Source organism: Prionailurus viverrinus, chromosome A1, assembly GCF_022837055.1.
Source record: "Prionailurus viverrinus isolate Anna chromosome A1, UM_Priviv_1.0, whole genome shotgun sequence".
In the NCBI taxonomy this organism is placed as follows: Eukaryota; Metazoa; Chordata; class Mammalia; order Carnivora; family Felidae; genus Prionailurus; species Prionailurus viverrinus.
In genome coordinates, this window is record NC_062561.1 from 14,063,020 (window position 1) to 14,079,809 (window position 16,790).

The window sequence follows — 16,790 nt, forward strand, 5'->3', positions numbered from 1 at the left end:
TCTTTTTGGGCGCCTGGGTGGCTCAGTCTGTTGAGCGTCTGACTTCGGCTCAGCTCATGATCTCACAGTTTGTGATTTTGAGCCCCACATGGGGCTCTGTGCTGACAGCTCAAAACCTGGAACCAGCTTCAGATTCTGTGACTCCCTCTCTTTCTGACCCTCCCCGGCTCACACTCTGTCTCTCTCTCTCAAAAATAAATAAACATTAAAAAAATTTTTTTTTTAATTCTCAGTAAGGGAAAATAACGTAGAAGCATTCTAATATTCATTAGCTTATTTTGTGTCTTTTAATGATAGGGCTTTAAAAGTTATACAGTCTGATATATTATTCTGTCATGACTTTTTTATTGCTTTTAATCTTGATAATGCCTAAAATTTACTAGATGTTCACCATGAGTTTGAATCTCTGCTAAGCATTCCATCTGTTAATTTTGTTCAATTGTTTATATGTAATGTAATTATATATACATAGACATGTTTACACATACACATAGGCGTATACATATAGCTTGTAGTCGGTATCACTATTATTTTGTACGTCAGGAAGGTGAAAGTTGGTACAAAGTGATAGAACTAAAATTTGAATCATGTCTATGTGACTGAGAGCCCTTGTTCTCTAACACTGTAGCATGGTAGAGTTTTCTGTACTCCAGGCACATCATATATTCACACATACTAATTTCTGCTTCAGAAAACTAATTTATAATTTACAGAAAAGTTGTAAGAATTTTATAAAGAATTACTAAAACTCCACCATGTTTCCCAGTATTTAATATGTTGCCACATAGATTTGATCATTCTCCATTTTATGTAAATATAATCAGACCTACATATATGTGTATGTATTTTTTTCTAAATCGAGAATAAATTGTAGATGTGATACCTTATTACCTTAAATGTTTTCCTGTTAATTTCCTAAAAGACACTCTCTTAGATAACCAAAGGCAACCATTTAAATCCTGGGAATTTAACATTAATACAATGGTATCATCTAATCCAAAGATAGCATTTAAATTTCACCAATTATTCCAATAATACCCTTTTTAGAAAAAAATCTTTTTTTCCCTCTTAATCCAATTCGAGAATCATATATCGCATTTAAGTTACCTTGTCACTTGAATATTCTTCAATATAGAATAGTTATTTTTAGCATTTTTGTCCTCCATGACCTTCACATTTTTGAAGAATAGAAGCAAATTACTTTGTAGAATGTCCCTTAATTTGGATTTGTTTGATATTTGCCCATGATGATTCAGGTTTTTCATTTTTGGACGCAGTCACGCACAAGTCATACCAATTCTGTCATGTTGTATCACGTCAAGAAGCGCGTGGCGTTCAGTTGTCGTATTACTGGATGATGTTAATTTTGATCATTTGATTAATGTGGTGTCTGCCAGAATTCTTCATTATAAAATTACTACTTTCTCTTTTGGAATAATAAGTTATTTGGTGGAGAAATACATTGAGACTATGTAAATATCCTGTTCTTCAACAAACCTTCACTTACTGGTTTTAGTTCATCAGTGACTCTTGTCACAATTGATCTTTATTGTGATTGCTGCTAAATGACCTTATTTCCTAAGCCATTTATTAGTTTGTAAGGAGGAACTTGTTTTTTTCTCTTCCAATTATTTGTTCATTTTATATCAGCAAATATTTCATGGATTTCTATTTTATTCAGTGTATTACATGAATAGTTGGCATACTTTCTCTGCAAGGGGCCACACAGAAATAGTTTAGGCTTAGGGAGCCTTATGGTCTCTGTTGCAAGTAGTCAACTCTGCCAGCATATAACAAAAACAACCATAGACAGTATGTAAATAATTAGATACGGTTTGTTTCAAACAAATGGAAATTTTTAAGTTTTAGCCGATTTAGCCCAGAGAGTATATACCCTGGGTTGTATCATTATTTATTCGATGTTAAAGTTGTCTCAGATTTGGCTAGTAGGAGACTTTCACCTTAGTTTTGGGGTCTTTATGACAGATGTCCATAATTTTTCAGTCCTGGCTCTTTCCCACAAGAGAGCCAGAGTTTTTGGTTCATGTTATACTTATCTCAGTCCTGGAATCAGACATTTCTCCAAGGAGCCCTGGTTTGGTTGGTGGATATGGTTTCAGAAACCAAGATTTGGGTGTTAGTGTGCTTATTTGGCTTATTGCTCTTTGAGTGTTATCGCTTCTAGGCATTCTTCATGGATTTAGGAAACACAAGTTTATACATAGATACCTTCAATTCTGATTTAAAACCACTTGGTTCAGTGTAGTCTCAAACTTATTATATTTATAGCTTTCTTCCTTCAATATTGAAAAATCTGGCTTACATTATCTTTAATATATTTATACATTTGCTCATTCTACTTTATGAAACAGTGTTCCGACACATGCATCATCACCTTCTCAGCTTTGATGTTGCCAGTCAGCTCTGACCATCTCTTCACCTCTAACTCTGGATGGTCCTTGTCACCTCCTTAGCCCTAATTGTTTCTCTGCCGCTGACCACACTCCTGGCTCTTGTTGTCTCCTCGACATGACCGTGAAGGTCCTGCCAGACTTACTTGCCTCCTTGGCCCTGCCAAACTCTGGTGTCTCCTTGAGCTCTGTTGGTTTCTCCTGTCCCAGGGCCCTTAACCTGGCTGGCTCTGACTGCCTCAAGGAGACAGGAGGGAAGAAACCAAATAAATATATTGTGAAGAAAACTGACAAGAAAGTGGAGAGAATTTGTTTTTCTTTATAGTTTGATTTATTCTTTTTAATGCATCTTTTTATTTATTTTTAATCCATCTGAAATTAATTTTGATATTTAGTAAAATGTGAGGTTCGGACTTGAAACGTAGCTTTCTAAATAACTTTTTTTAAATACCATTTTGAACTAAAATGCTTTCTTTTAACAATAGTCAATTTGTACTATGCTAGCTTTTCATAGTACTTACTAATTCATATGTAGACTCTGACTTGAGAGCTAGGATCTTTTTGCTTTGACTCTTATTTAATACTTTTGTCCCTTAAATTATTATTATATCAGGTTCACTATAAAAATTCATATTAACAGATATCATGGCAACAGATATCATTAGCAAATGGAATCATACAAAGGCCTATTAAAAAAAACAGCTTACTGTTCTCTCAAGGAGCCAGTATTACCAGTCTTGTATGTTCTTCTACCCTCTTTTTCTCTGCTCATACAGACACAGTTTTACACGTGTCTGCGTGTAGGTCCTTCAGATGAGGCATGTTTCATAATTTTTGTATTTTTGAATATGTCATAAATGCAAATACATTAATACGTGATAAAACTTACATAGGTCTCACCAAGCTTAAGAATTAGAACATTACCATAAACCTGTATGTCCCTGTCCTTGGTCATATCTTCTTCCCATTCCTAGCCATAGAGATAACCCCATCCTCAATTTTAGGTTTTTTGTTTTAGGTTTTTTATGCCGTTTCCTTACTTGAGGGCTTATTATTTTTTTACTTGTGCTTTACCATTTTGCTATTTATGTATGGATTCCTAACCTATTGATTGTTTAGCTTCTGTATTTTATATAAATGGTACATTTGTGATTTGTTACATCACTCAATTTTATATTTGTAAGATACATCTTTTTTTTTGTAAAATATGGATCTGTATCATGTATATGCTTAAAACCCACACATATGTATGTATTTTTTTCAACATGCTCTTTACATTGTACAATATCTGACAATAGTAATTATAGCTAACATTTACTGAGTGCTTATGATTAAAATGGACCAGGGACTATTCTGATCCCTTTACATATGTTGATCTATTTAACCATTACAAAATATCCTATGACATAACCACGATTTTTATTCTTATCCTTACAGTAGAAAAAGAAACAACTGACACTTTCAGACAGTATAAAACTTTTCTAATTTTATTAAATGGAAGTAAGGGTATTATTACTAAGATAGTGACTGTCTCTACTGGGTTGGGATGGAGGATGTGATCAAGATGTAGCTCAGAGCTGAGGACTGGCGTGGGGTGAGGACTTCAGTGCACTGGAGCGAGCTGCTGTGCAGCCGGTTGTTAAATATTCAGGGATTTTACAACCTCGTTTTTAAACTATTAGTAGATTGATCTTGAATTCAGTCATGATGGGAACACTTACACAACAAAAATCAGAAATCTGCAATTATTTAATCTGATTTAAGTCAGGACCTCACCCCTCCACTCTTGTGTAGTTCCTTTACCTGCACACCGGTTGTTACTGGCTTTCTTTGCCAGTTTGCTGTCAGTGTTCAGTATCTGGATCTACAACGTGATTATACAAGTATTAATTCTGAACTCTTCATTAAGGTGTATGTTTACATCTTCTATATATATGCTATATTTCACCATGAAAAAGAGTTGAAAAATTAATATTAAATATTGGTAAGGAAGGAAAAGGTAGCTTGTATCCTGTTGCCAGCAGTGGGGCAAAAAATGTGGAGTGCAGTCTGGGAAATGAGAAAGAGATTTCCTTCTCAAGAGTAGATGGAATGGATTATTTGATAATAATTTGCATGTAAATATTTATTGAGTGAATAAGATGTTATAAATTATACTTAAAGTGATTTTTATTTTAAAACTTACGAAGAAGCTATGTAAATCCTCATTGCTTCAAGAAAGCTTTATGGTTCTAGCTACGTAATTAAAGGTGTAATTTAATTATTACATTATATGTATGACATATATCATTGAATGTTCTCATTTATTGGTAATTAGATATTTGCAATTAATTACTTTGAAATTTAGATGTTATGATGAAATTAACATGTGTACTTTAACTGTTCACATTCATTTATTCACTCATAAGCATTTATTGAGTGTCCACCATAATATGTATTTAGTATATTTAAGTCACATAGGAAAAAAAGCTGCAAAACAAACATTAGCATGTCACTTTTCTGTGCTTTATCATATAATGCGTGGGGTGAAATGGAGATGGTCTTTAAATGAAGACTGGTTTAATTGAATTTGAAAGAAATGTTAGGAAAACTTGGATTTGGGGGAAAAGGGAACCTATTAAAAAAAGTAGGAAAAAAATAATGTAAACACTTGATGATTATGCACTTATGAATGGATGATATTATAATTATTTAAAAAGTAATTCTTTCCTCCAAATCTGAAGTTTGGCGAATAATTTGAAATTGCCAAAATCTGAAAATAAATGCTTGGATCCTCTGATATAATTGAAATTATATAGCATTAATATTAACGAGTATTAAAATAAATACAACTATTAAAGAATCCATAGTGTTCCAACATAATTGCATTATGTTTGTTGAATATTGTGAGGTTTTTTTTTTTTCCTTTTGTTTTTGTTTTTGTTTTCTGTTTTATTCTAGATGGTCCCCGGCCATCACAAAAAGAAATTATATCGCTACGGGCATTTATGCTACTTTTTCTGAAACAGCTCATACTAAAGGTAAAATAATTTTACATAATTTAGAATTTCAATATATTAAGTGTAAAAGAATTTTTGGCATAGTTTAAAATCAATATTGTAAAATTAGCAGTAGCTATCTTTAACTTACGAATAGCTTTTAACACTCTAAAGTAAATCTTACTGTTAACTTTTGTGAAACTTCACCTTTTGTTAATCCTTTTTTGAGATCCTCCATTCTAAGAGATATATCTGAAATGGAGAAGGAACATATGCATTAGAAATGAGCACAAAGTTTTTATTCCAGAAAATAGTCTGTATACCTGTTTGAGAAGTCTTACATTATATCTTTTATCACAGTAGGATTTTTAAAAGATTAAGATAAAGAGAAATGAAAAACAAAGGTAATATGTGCACAATTGATATTATAAAGTTTTGCAGTAATTTGCATCATTTTAAGAAAATAGTAATATGAATACAGTTTAGAAGATCACAATATACCAACTCTTGATAGTGATGGTCAATCAAATCAGCAACTTCAAAAGACTAGATACAGCGTTCCAAATATTTACTTATTTAACTCGAAATAATATAGTCTATGAATTATGAAGTATTTAAACATTTTAATGAAAACATCACTACTTTTAAATTGTTCACATTTTTTAAATGATCATTTTGATGCCTGTCTTTAAAGTTTTAATTTTAGATTTAAAATTAAGTAATACACATTTTTTTAAAAATTAGGACCGAGGGGTCAAGGAAGATGAACTTCAGAGTATATTAAATTACCTACTTACCATGCATGAGGTAGGACATGGTCTGGGTCTTTGTTTTAATTATTTTATTCAAAGCAGTAGAATAAAATATTAACTATAGAAATATTGGTGATCCTTATGCAGGATGAAAATATTCATGATGTGTTGCAGTTGCTAGTGGCTTTAATGTCAGAACATCCAGCCTCAATGATCCCAGCATTTGATCAAAGAAATGGAATAAGGTATGATTATAATATTAGTATTATTAATAGACTTTAATTGAGTACAGTTTTGCTTTCTAGAATAACCCCTACTCTAGGAACTTTTGAATAAATACAGCAAAATCTTATATACAAGAAGGGGATAAGTGGAGAAACTAGTATTAATCTTCTAATACTCAAGAAAACTGGTGAAATATATCAAGAATGGGTCTTACGTCTCAAAAAGAGTAATTAAATTGTTGCTGTAGTAAAGACTTTTCATGTAGTGGGAAGAACAAATACATATGTATATATTTTTCAGGAAGACAAAAGAGCATAGTATATTTCAGCAAAAGAGAGCACTAGAAAATTATATGAGTTTAGTCTCAAGAAATATATAGTGAACAGATTTGGAAGGTCCACATAATAGAAAGTTCAGATTTTATATTTTGTTGGTGACAAAATAAAATATTTTGAAAGGGGAACTGATTTGCTTAGAGTTCCATTTTGTTTTGATTTACAGTCAGCAGTGTGGAAAATGAACTGGAGAGGTATAAAACTGATGTAGCAAAAAGAGTAGAGAGATTATTTTATTCATCAGTATTGGGGATGATGGGTTAGGGCAGTGGCAATACAATTGGAACAAAAGGACAAAATTAAAAGAGATGAAGACTAACTTTAGTCAGAATGACTGTAAGTAATTATGTAGATAAGTGAAAAATAGTTCCTTGATTAGTATTCTTATGAACTTAACCTATACCCCAGGCCCTTAGGGATTCTCCTTTTTTATTTTTGTGAAGTCTTAATTATTAGAATGAAGAGGAAATGTAAGTTATGCCATATGCAACTCAGTGTGCTTCCACAGGTTATAAAAAGAATTTTGAAATAATATACCTGCCAAGGTATTTTATTAGCGCATCTTTTATTTGGCCATTTATATCAGCAAGTGACAGTTTTCTAGATCAGAGAAAACAGTCACGTCAATTCTATGTGGCTGTCCTATTTGTGATATCAATAATACTTTTGAGTTTACAATGGAGTTGCTAATCTGTTTGAAGAAGATTACACGTTTAATTATTAACAACTACAAATATTTTCTTACTATGAGGTTGAATTATATAAAATTGCTGATACTTAACTGTTTACTAAATAAATAATGGCAGTTTCATCTGTTCCAACTTAATAATATAATACAGTTATACTTCTCTTCTCAAATTCTATTTAGATTGAACAATTAGTATCCTTGACCTTAGATCCTAGTATCTGCTTTATTTATTATATTAATTGATAAATGAATTAATTGAAAATATCCTCCTCATCCCTGTGGATGATACCAACCTTAGATTGGTTAATATGAAATGCAGACATAGGATTTTTCATTACTTTGACATGGTAAAAATATGATCATATAAAGGAGAGTGGTTAGGTCTTTAGGGGAGTGAAATAGTAATTTAAATGTATAGTGTGAATGGAATGATTAGGCACAATGAATACCAAGACCTGGTTGCTCATGATTGACACCTGCTAAACGTGTCATATTGTCACCAATGTGTTCAAAACAATGACAGAGATGGAAGAATTTCTACTTCACTTTTTCCACTTGAAAAAAATGTGGTGACTGTAGGCTTTGTTAAAAATATGGAAAAAGTAGGCTTATTCTATAGGACATTTAATGGTCTGTATCCTAGAAAGTAAGTACATAAGGATAACAGTTACATATAAAATATTTTCTGGGGAAACTTCTGATTAATTATAATTTATACACACTAAGAAATGAATACAAAGAATGAATTTAAGTTTGGTGATATTTTAACTGACTTTAAGGAAGACCGTGTGAAATATGAAATACAACATTGAACTGAGTAGCTAAAAATGTGGTATTTTTATATCTGAAATTCTTTAAAGAAAAGAACAAATAAGTACTTATCTCAATATAGACAATATTCTGACTTAATATAGTAAGCTCAAACAGATGAATTAGGATTCACCTAATTATCTTATTATATTGCAAGTAGATTCATTAACTGATTTGTCAGTAAATTTCCTATGCATATTGTATTGCAAATCCAGTGTTTGTTTCTTGTTTTGTAAGGAACACTTATCTAGTTGTGAAGAAAATCCTATGTAATGTAGATGAATGATGGCCCTCGATGTTTCCATGTTTCACTTGTCTATCATAATTTCTGTTATTTCTGGGTGGATCTTATGCCTTTGTTATACCTAAATTTGAAGTTATTTCTAGAAAATGGGAATTCTGTGGGAGTTTCTCGTTCCATGTCTGAAGCTAGTCACATTTTTAGGCTGTGAGCTTTTACTTCTGTTCTCAAGATTATTTTTTCTTTTGAAGGTTCTTTCTCACGATTTCCTGAGTAGTTCTTTTCCTGACATGTATAACTTTCCTAGTCTCAGACTTGTTCTTTTTTTTTTTCATTACTGATCTTTGTCTTTAAACATTCTAAAAATCAATTTCAGTGTAAATACATATTTATTTAGGAACTTGAGGCTTTTGAAAAACTTCATCTTCTAAAGGAAATAGTTACCTCTAGAGTTTACCTAGTCTGTTCCTCAATTGAGTAACACACAAGTAAGAGGCAATATCAACAATATATTATTTTCTTTTTAATAGTATAAGCCATTATTAAACATAAAACAGATGTCACTAGCTTTAAGTTATTTGTTTCCCTTTGTTAATGTTACTGAAATAATATAAAAATTGTACTGTATCTTCTAATACCAACTTTTTTGTTTGGCCTAGATTACTTCATTTTAAAAATATAAAATGACATTGTATTTTTCAAAAAGAATTTAATACAGTAAAGCATATCCCAACTTTATAGGCCCCACCACCACCTTCAAAGAACTTTCTTAAATTGTAGAATGAGTTTTAAAAGAATTATTACCCACTACTACCTTATAGAAAAAATACTTTTATGTTTTGAAGAAAACAAAAGATAAACATTTTTAGATATTTATAAATGTTATAATGAACATAGCCCTATTTTTATATAGTATATGAAGTGCCTCTATAGATTAGGTTAGGTTAGGTGAGGTTTTGTGTTGCTAGCAGAGACTTTTTTGCTCCAAGTAACAGAAAAATTCTCAAACCGATTAAAGTAAAAACAGAATAATGCGTTTGTTATAGAAATCTCATTAGGATAAGAACAAGGAATTGGAAAGCTAGAAGGAAACAACTTTGCTTTCTCTGCTACTTCCTGTATGGTTGCTTTGTTCTTCCTTTTGTGTATAGACTCATCTATGTGAACAAAACAAGACTGCATTATCCTTTCTATTTTAAATACTTTTTTTATTCAGGAGCCCCCAAAGTGCTAGATATTGTTTCTCAGAACTCATTCCAAATGCTCAGAAAAGAGAAATAATTGGGCAACTATCTATCCATGATCCAATTAGCTATAAACAAGAAAAAAAGGTCATTATGTAGAAATGTCAGAGTCAGTTCTAATAGAAGGGGAAATGTGGCTTAACTAATCATGTATCTTAAAATAGAAAAAATGTCTTTTAAACATGCCTGGAAGGCAGTGCTTATAAGCAACGAATCACATTGAATGTTTGAGTATTTATTGGAAGACCAAGTTTATAGAAAAATTTGTAAAATATGATAATTTCTAATTTTTCCAAAGAATTTTAAATCCTGAGAGGTACTTTATATTTTTTATATTTATGGTTTGTTTGTAAAGTATATAGTGCTTCTATTTTTAATATTTGTAGGTGCTTAAAAGGTCATTTATTTCTGTATTTTTTAGAGTAATCTACAAATTATTGGCCTCTAAAAGTGAAAGTATTTGGGTTCAAGCTCTGAAGGTTCTGGGATACTTTCTGAAGCATTTAGGTCACAAGTAAGTTGATGTTTTTCATAATGAATTGTGAAAATATCTATTTAAATTGTATTTTTAGTAGTTTCGTATCTAATATAACATGAAATTTGACTTGAATAATCTTACAGTGGAAAAGAATAGCTTCCTATGATAACAATTGTGAAAGTGTTTTATGAAAGCATGTTTATTAATAGTAGATTATAGAACAAAGTCACAATTTAAGTAATATAGTTTATTTCTATTTGTTTGCTGAAGAAAATACTGTTCATCTTAAAGATGTAATAACATTTCATCAAATCAAATCACATATGGATATGATTTCAGTGAAAACTTTCGTGACACAGGGAATACAGTGTATATGAGAGCTGCTCTTTTGCTGACATGTTAAGTCATTATTATTTGTATTTTTTTCTAACATTGAGGCCTATGGATTATTTTTGTTATTTGAAGATCCTAGAATATTTCTTTTTTCCCCAAAGTCTAGAATTTAGATACTGTCACTTGCTGATATAATGAGTATTTTTCATATTATGTTGTCCAGTGCAAAATTATTCTTTATAAAATGCATTTTCTATACAAATGAGCCCAACAGGGTATCATTTAACTATTTCTAGATATGGAGCTCCTCTCAGAACCTCACTGTTGTCATTTCATTTTGGTATTTAAGTTTTCAGAGAGTTTATTGATAACACTGATGAAAACTACACACGATCTAGGTAAAACATCTCAAACATGCTAAATAGTCTGGAAGAGTAGATATTATTTTTATTTTGGTACCAAATTGATAGTCAAGTAAGTGAAAATAGACATATTATAAATACAGGGAATAGTTCACCACAACCAGGATTGTAGGAAGGAGTTATGCATATTTGAGGAACTGTAAATGTGTATTAGTTGATTGAATACTGAGACTGAGAAGCATGTGTACTTTTAATATTAAGAGAAAAGGACTGCTCATTTAATTTTGGTTAAGTAAGAGAAATTGACTAGGAGACATTAAAGGATTCTGGCCCTAGATGCAACCTCTTGAAAATTGTTAAGAAGACACATTGAAAAATATAGAAATGTGGAAAACTTAAGCAAAACTAACCAACAGAGGGGCACCTGGGTGGGTTAGTTGGTTAAGCCTTGACTCTTGGTTTTGGCTCAGGTCATGATCTCACAGTTTGTGGGATCGAGCCTCACATCGGGCTTTGTGTTGACAGCATGGAGCCTCCTTTGATTCTCTTCTCTCTCCTTTCCCTCTCTCTCTGCCCCTTGCCAGCTCATGCTCTCTCTCTCTCTCTCTCTCTCTCTCTCTCTCTCTCTCTCTCAATCTCTCCCTCCCAGAATAAATGAAAAACATTAACAAATCTTAAAAAAAAATAAAAAAAACTAACCAGCAGATAAGAACACTCACTGGAAAAATATTGCTATAGAATACATAATAATTGCAATTATTAAATTGGTAAATAATTGCAATTATTAAATTAGCAAATTAGAAATTTACCATAAGTTTAAAAAGTAAGATATGAATTGCTGCTGAGGAAGGAGTACTACTAAGCAGAATTTCATGAAGTTAGAAGACATGGTAGGATAACACAGAAGTGTTGGATCATAGACTAACAGAACTTTGGAGGAAAGTTTCTGTTTTATTTTTATTGAAGAAAAAAACTTCCATACAAATAAAAACGAAATCAGAAGAAACTCAAAGGAAGATGAACTATGTGGTTGGCATAGTAAGATACACAGAAGATAAAAATGAAAACAAGGCAAATAATATGAGAAATTTAAGAAATATAATAAGAGTTTAGAAGAATTAGAGAGAAAATGATTGCTATAGAAAGTATGGAAGTTCCAGTAGTGGCCTAAATTGAATTTCCAACTAAGAAAAGCAGAACAGTGGAACTAAACATATATTTAAAGCTATAATTCAGTGAAGTCCTAATATAAGATTTTACCATCCATTTAAAAGATCATTCTGAGTACCAGGGAGAATTTTCCTAGAATGGTCAGCTCAAAAGGATACTATTGGTCTTAAATATTAGTCTTAAATCACCTATTTTAAGAAAAATTCAATTGATCACAATAATAAAAACCCAGATCTATGTGCAAGAAACATACAAAAATAAAGTGATTTAGAAAGGCGGAAAATTAAAGGATAACTAAAGGTTATACCACATGCATACAAGTGAGGAAAACAGGAATCATCTTAATATTGGACAAATTAGAAGTCAAGCCGAAAAGCAATAAATAACATAAAGAAGGACACATAATGTTACAGGGTGAAACTTTCATAAAAAGAAATTATGGGATAAATAATACAATAACCATTAGTTTGAAATACTAAAACAAAGTTTAATCCACCTATCTTGGTTCATAAAAAAATCCATGGGGAATGTAATCTAAATAGTAAGGTAAATCTGATTAATATAGTTTGAAATCTGTACCATGTTAACATGGAACATTTATAAAAATTTGACATCAAAGTAGTATACATCAAAGAAGAATTCCAAAACATAAAGACAAAACAGACAATATTCTTTTAATAAAACACAGTAAAATTAGAAAATAGGAACAAAGTCAGAAACCAAAGTTTCTTCTACCTAGAAATTTAAAGTTTATTAAACAATTTTTGTGTCAATGAGAAAATACAAACAGCAGAATTTTTTCAATATTTTATTAAAATTATTGTATTGTATTTTATTGTATTTTATTGTATTTTATTTTTTATCATGAGTGTACTCTTTAATCCCCATCCCCTATTTCTCCCATCTCCCCACATACCCTCTGGTAACCATCTGCTTATTCTCTATAGTTAAGAGTCTGTTTCTTGGTTTGTCTCTCTTTTTTTCCTTTGCTTGTTTGTTTTGTTTCTTAAATTCCACATATGAGTGGGGCGCCTCGGTGGCGCAGTCGGTTAAGCATCCGACTTCAGCCAGGTCACGATCTCGTGGTCCGTGAGTTCGAGCCCCGCGTCAGGCTCTGGGCTGATGGCTCGGAGCCTGGAGCCTGTTTCCGATTCTGTGTCTCCCTCTCTCTCTGCCCCTCCCCCGTTCATGCTCTGTCTCTCTCTGTCCCAAAAATTAAAAAACAAACAAAAAAAAAAAACAAACGTTGAAAAAAAAAATTCCACATATGAGTGAGTTCATATAGTATTTGTCTTTCTCTGAATGACTTATTTTGCTTAGCATTATACTCTCTAACCCTATTTATATTGTTGCAAATGGCAAGATTTCATTCTTTTTTATGATAATATCGACAATATTATTCACAATATTATCACAATAATATTCCATTGTGTTTCTATACCACATCTTCTTTATCCATTCATCTGTCAATGGACTGGGCTGTTTCTATAGATTGGCTAGTACAAATAATGTTGCAATAACCATAGGGGTGCATATATCCGTTTGAATTATGTTTTTGTATTTTGGGGGTAAATACCCAGTAGCGCAATTCCTAGATCATTGGGTAGTTCTATTTTTAATTTTTTGAGGAACCTCTATGCTGTTTTCCATAGTGGCTACACCAATTTGCATTCCCATCAGCAGTGCGAGAGGGTTCCTTTTTCTCCATATTCTCACCAACCCTAATGAGGTGATATTTCATTGTAGTTTTGATTTACATTTCCCTGATAATGAATGGTATTGAGTATCTTTTCATGTGTTTGTTGGACATCTATATGTCTTCTTTGGAGAAATGTCTGTTCATGTTGTCTGCCCATTTTTAATTGGATTATTTGTTTCTTGGTATTGACGTATGTCAGTATTTATCTATTTTGGATACTAATCCTTTTTCAGATATGTCATTTGCAAATATCTTCTCCCAGTCTGTAGGCTACCTTTTAGTTTTATTGGCTGTTTCCCTTGCTCTGCAGAAACATTTTAGTTTGACGTGATCCCAGTAGTTTATGTTGGCTTGCCTCAAGAAACATATCTAGAAAAATGTTGCTATGGCTGATGGTGAAAGATTACTGCCTATGCTCTCTTGTAGGAATTTTACAGTTTCACATTTAGATCTTTAATCAGTTTTTGTTTGTTTTTGTGTATGGGGAGAGATATTGGTCTGGTTTCATTCTTTTGCAGGTGGCTGTCCAGTTTTCCACACACCATTTGTTGAAAAGACTGTCAGTTTCCCATTGAATATTCAGTCCTTTGTTGAAGATTACAAAATCATTGTGCAGAAATCTGTTGCATCCCTATACACTCATAATGAAGCAGCAGAAAGTGAAATTGAGAAAACAGTTCCTTTTACAACTGAACTAAAAACAATAAAATGTTTAGGAATAAACCTAACTTAAGAGGTGAAAGATCCATATTCTGAAAACTGTCAGGAGTGCGTGGGTGGCTCAGTTGGTTAAGCTCAGTTGGTCAGCTCAGGTCATGATCTCGCAGTTTGTGGGTTCATGCCCCATGTCAGGCTCTGTGCTGTCGGCTCAGAACCTGGAGCCTGCTTCAGATTCTGTGTCTCCTTCTCCCTCTCTGCCTGTCTTCCACTCATCGTCTGTCTCTCTCTGTCTCTCAAAAATATGTAAATGTTAAAAAAAATTGAAAACTATAAAACACTGATGAAAGAAATTTAAGAATACACAAAGAAATAAGACATTCCATGCTTATGAATTGGGAGAACAAATAATGTTAAAATGTCTGTATGATCCAATGCAACTTATAAATTTAATGCAATCCCTATCAAAATACAAATAGCATTTTGCACAGAACTAGGACAGACAATCCTAAAATTTGTATGGAAAACAGTCTTGAAAAATAAAAATAAAACTGGAGGTATTGTAATTCCAGATTTCAAGTTATATTACAAAGTGGTAATAATTAGTGGTGCCTGGGTGGCTCAGTCAATTAAACATCCAACTCTTGATTTTGGCTCAGGTCATGATCTCATGGGATCAAGCCCCGCATTGGGCTCTGTGCTGATAACGCAGAACCTGCTTGAGATTCTCTCCCTCCCTCTCTCTTAGCCCCCTCTCCACTTGTGCATGCATGTGCATGCTCTCTCTCTCTCTCTGTTTCAATAAATAAATAAATAGGGGTGCCTGAGTGGCTTAGTCAGTCGAGCATCCGACTTCGGCTTGGGTCATGATCTTGCGGTTCATAAGTTTGAGCCCCACATCGGGCTTGCTGCTGTCAGTACGGAGCCTGTTTTGGATCCTCTGTCCCCTTCTCTATCTGCTCCTTCCCTGCTTACACTCTCTCTCTCTCAAAAATAAAACATTTAAAATAAAATTAAAATAAATAGACATTTAGTAAAAAAAAAAATAAAGTGGTAGTAATTAAAACAGTATGGTACTGGCATAAAAAGTAGACACATAGATCAGTGGAATAGAACAAAAAACTCAGAAATAAACCCACAATTATATGGACAAATAGCAGAATTAAAAAAAAAAACTTTCACAAACCTATGAGATACAGCCCAGGATGTGTTCAGAAGAATATCCATAGTTATACAGCAATAAAAAGAAAATACAGAGAAAAATAATTAAAATGTCTAAGTTAGGAAAAGAATAACCAAATAAATGGAAGAAAGTAATTAATAAATAGACAAGTAGGAATATCATGATTTGGGATATAAAAAGTCATTTAAAAAGCTAGTTTTTTTTTAAGCTCATGACATAAATGGATGTCATCATTAAGCAACTTAATAAAGGACAAAAATATGAATGTATAAAATATAATTTCCATAATTAATATACAAACTGAAGAAATTAAAAGAATTTTACATGATCATTTTGTACAACTTTCCCTAGAAACTGGTAAGACAACCTAGTAGAAAAAGGGGGAAAGGATATGCATGAATGGTCAGCTTTTAGAGGAGAATATGCATGGCATATAAATATTTAAAAAGAAGGGAGTCCTACTGGTGTAAGGGAAATGTATCCTAAAACTAAAGTAAGACATAATTTTTCACATATTAGATTGACAGAATTCTCAAAATTCCACATCCTGTCTTTGTTAGCAAGATTGTTGGGGGGAGCAAGCATTCTCACACATCAGAACTTAAATTAGTATAGTCCCATTTAGAGTGAAGTATTAATTTTGATGAATGTCTGTTGAAATTACAAATACATATAGTTTTTAACACAGCAGTTTATCTCTTGTACACATGTGAAATAATGATTCTTCAGAGGTACTCGTTGTGTTGTTTATATTTGTAAGGGTTAAGAGAAATCTTAAATTTCTATTAATAGGGGATTTGCTAAAAAAAATGATGGTTTATTCATTAAATGGAATACCATGCAGTTGTAAAACAAAACTGTTAAGTCTCAGTATATTGATATCACAACTAAATTGTTACATGATTAAAAACAAATAGTATAGATAAGTGTTTATTTGATTTAATTTTGTATAAAAAAGAGGATATAAGTATATAATAGTTTCTATATTACATTAAGAAAATCTAGTAGAATATGTAAGAAACAAGAAATTACAAACAGTGGCTCCTTATGGGGAATTGGTACATATACATATATATATATATATATATATATATATATATATATATACACACACACACACATACATACATACATACATACATAAAATTCATTGGCTGTCAAGTTGTACTGCATTGGTTTGGATCCTGGCTTAGCCACACATTTTTTGAATGGTTTTGGAAATAT

General features: G+C 32.0%; 1 protein-coding gene across 9 annotated transcripts in view; it reads left to right on the forward strand.

Moving 5' to 3' along the window:
- NBEA (neurobeachin) overlaps positions 1-16,790 on the forward strand; it is a 680,460-nt gene that overhangs the window by 170,463 nt on the left and 493,207 nt on the right. For all 9 annotated transcript variants that reach the window (XM_047854707.1, XM_047854709.1, XM_047854711.1 and 6 more), the window contains 4 exons: positions 5,352-5,431; positions 6,134-6,196; positions 6,289-6,386; positions 10,106-10,198. In XM_047854707.1, the coding sequence (XP_047710663.1) occupies positions 5,352-5,431; positions 6,134-6,196; positions 6,289-6,386; positions 10,106-10,198 (334 nt within the window). The remainder of the gene's footprint in view (positions 1-5,351; positions 5,432-6,133; positions 6,197-6,288; positions 6,387-10,105; positions 10,199-16,790) is intronic.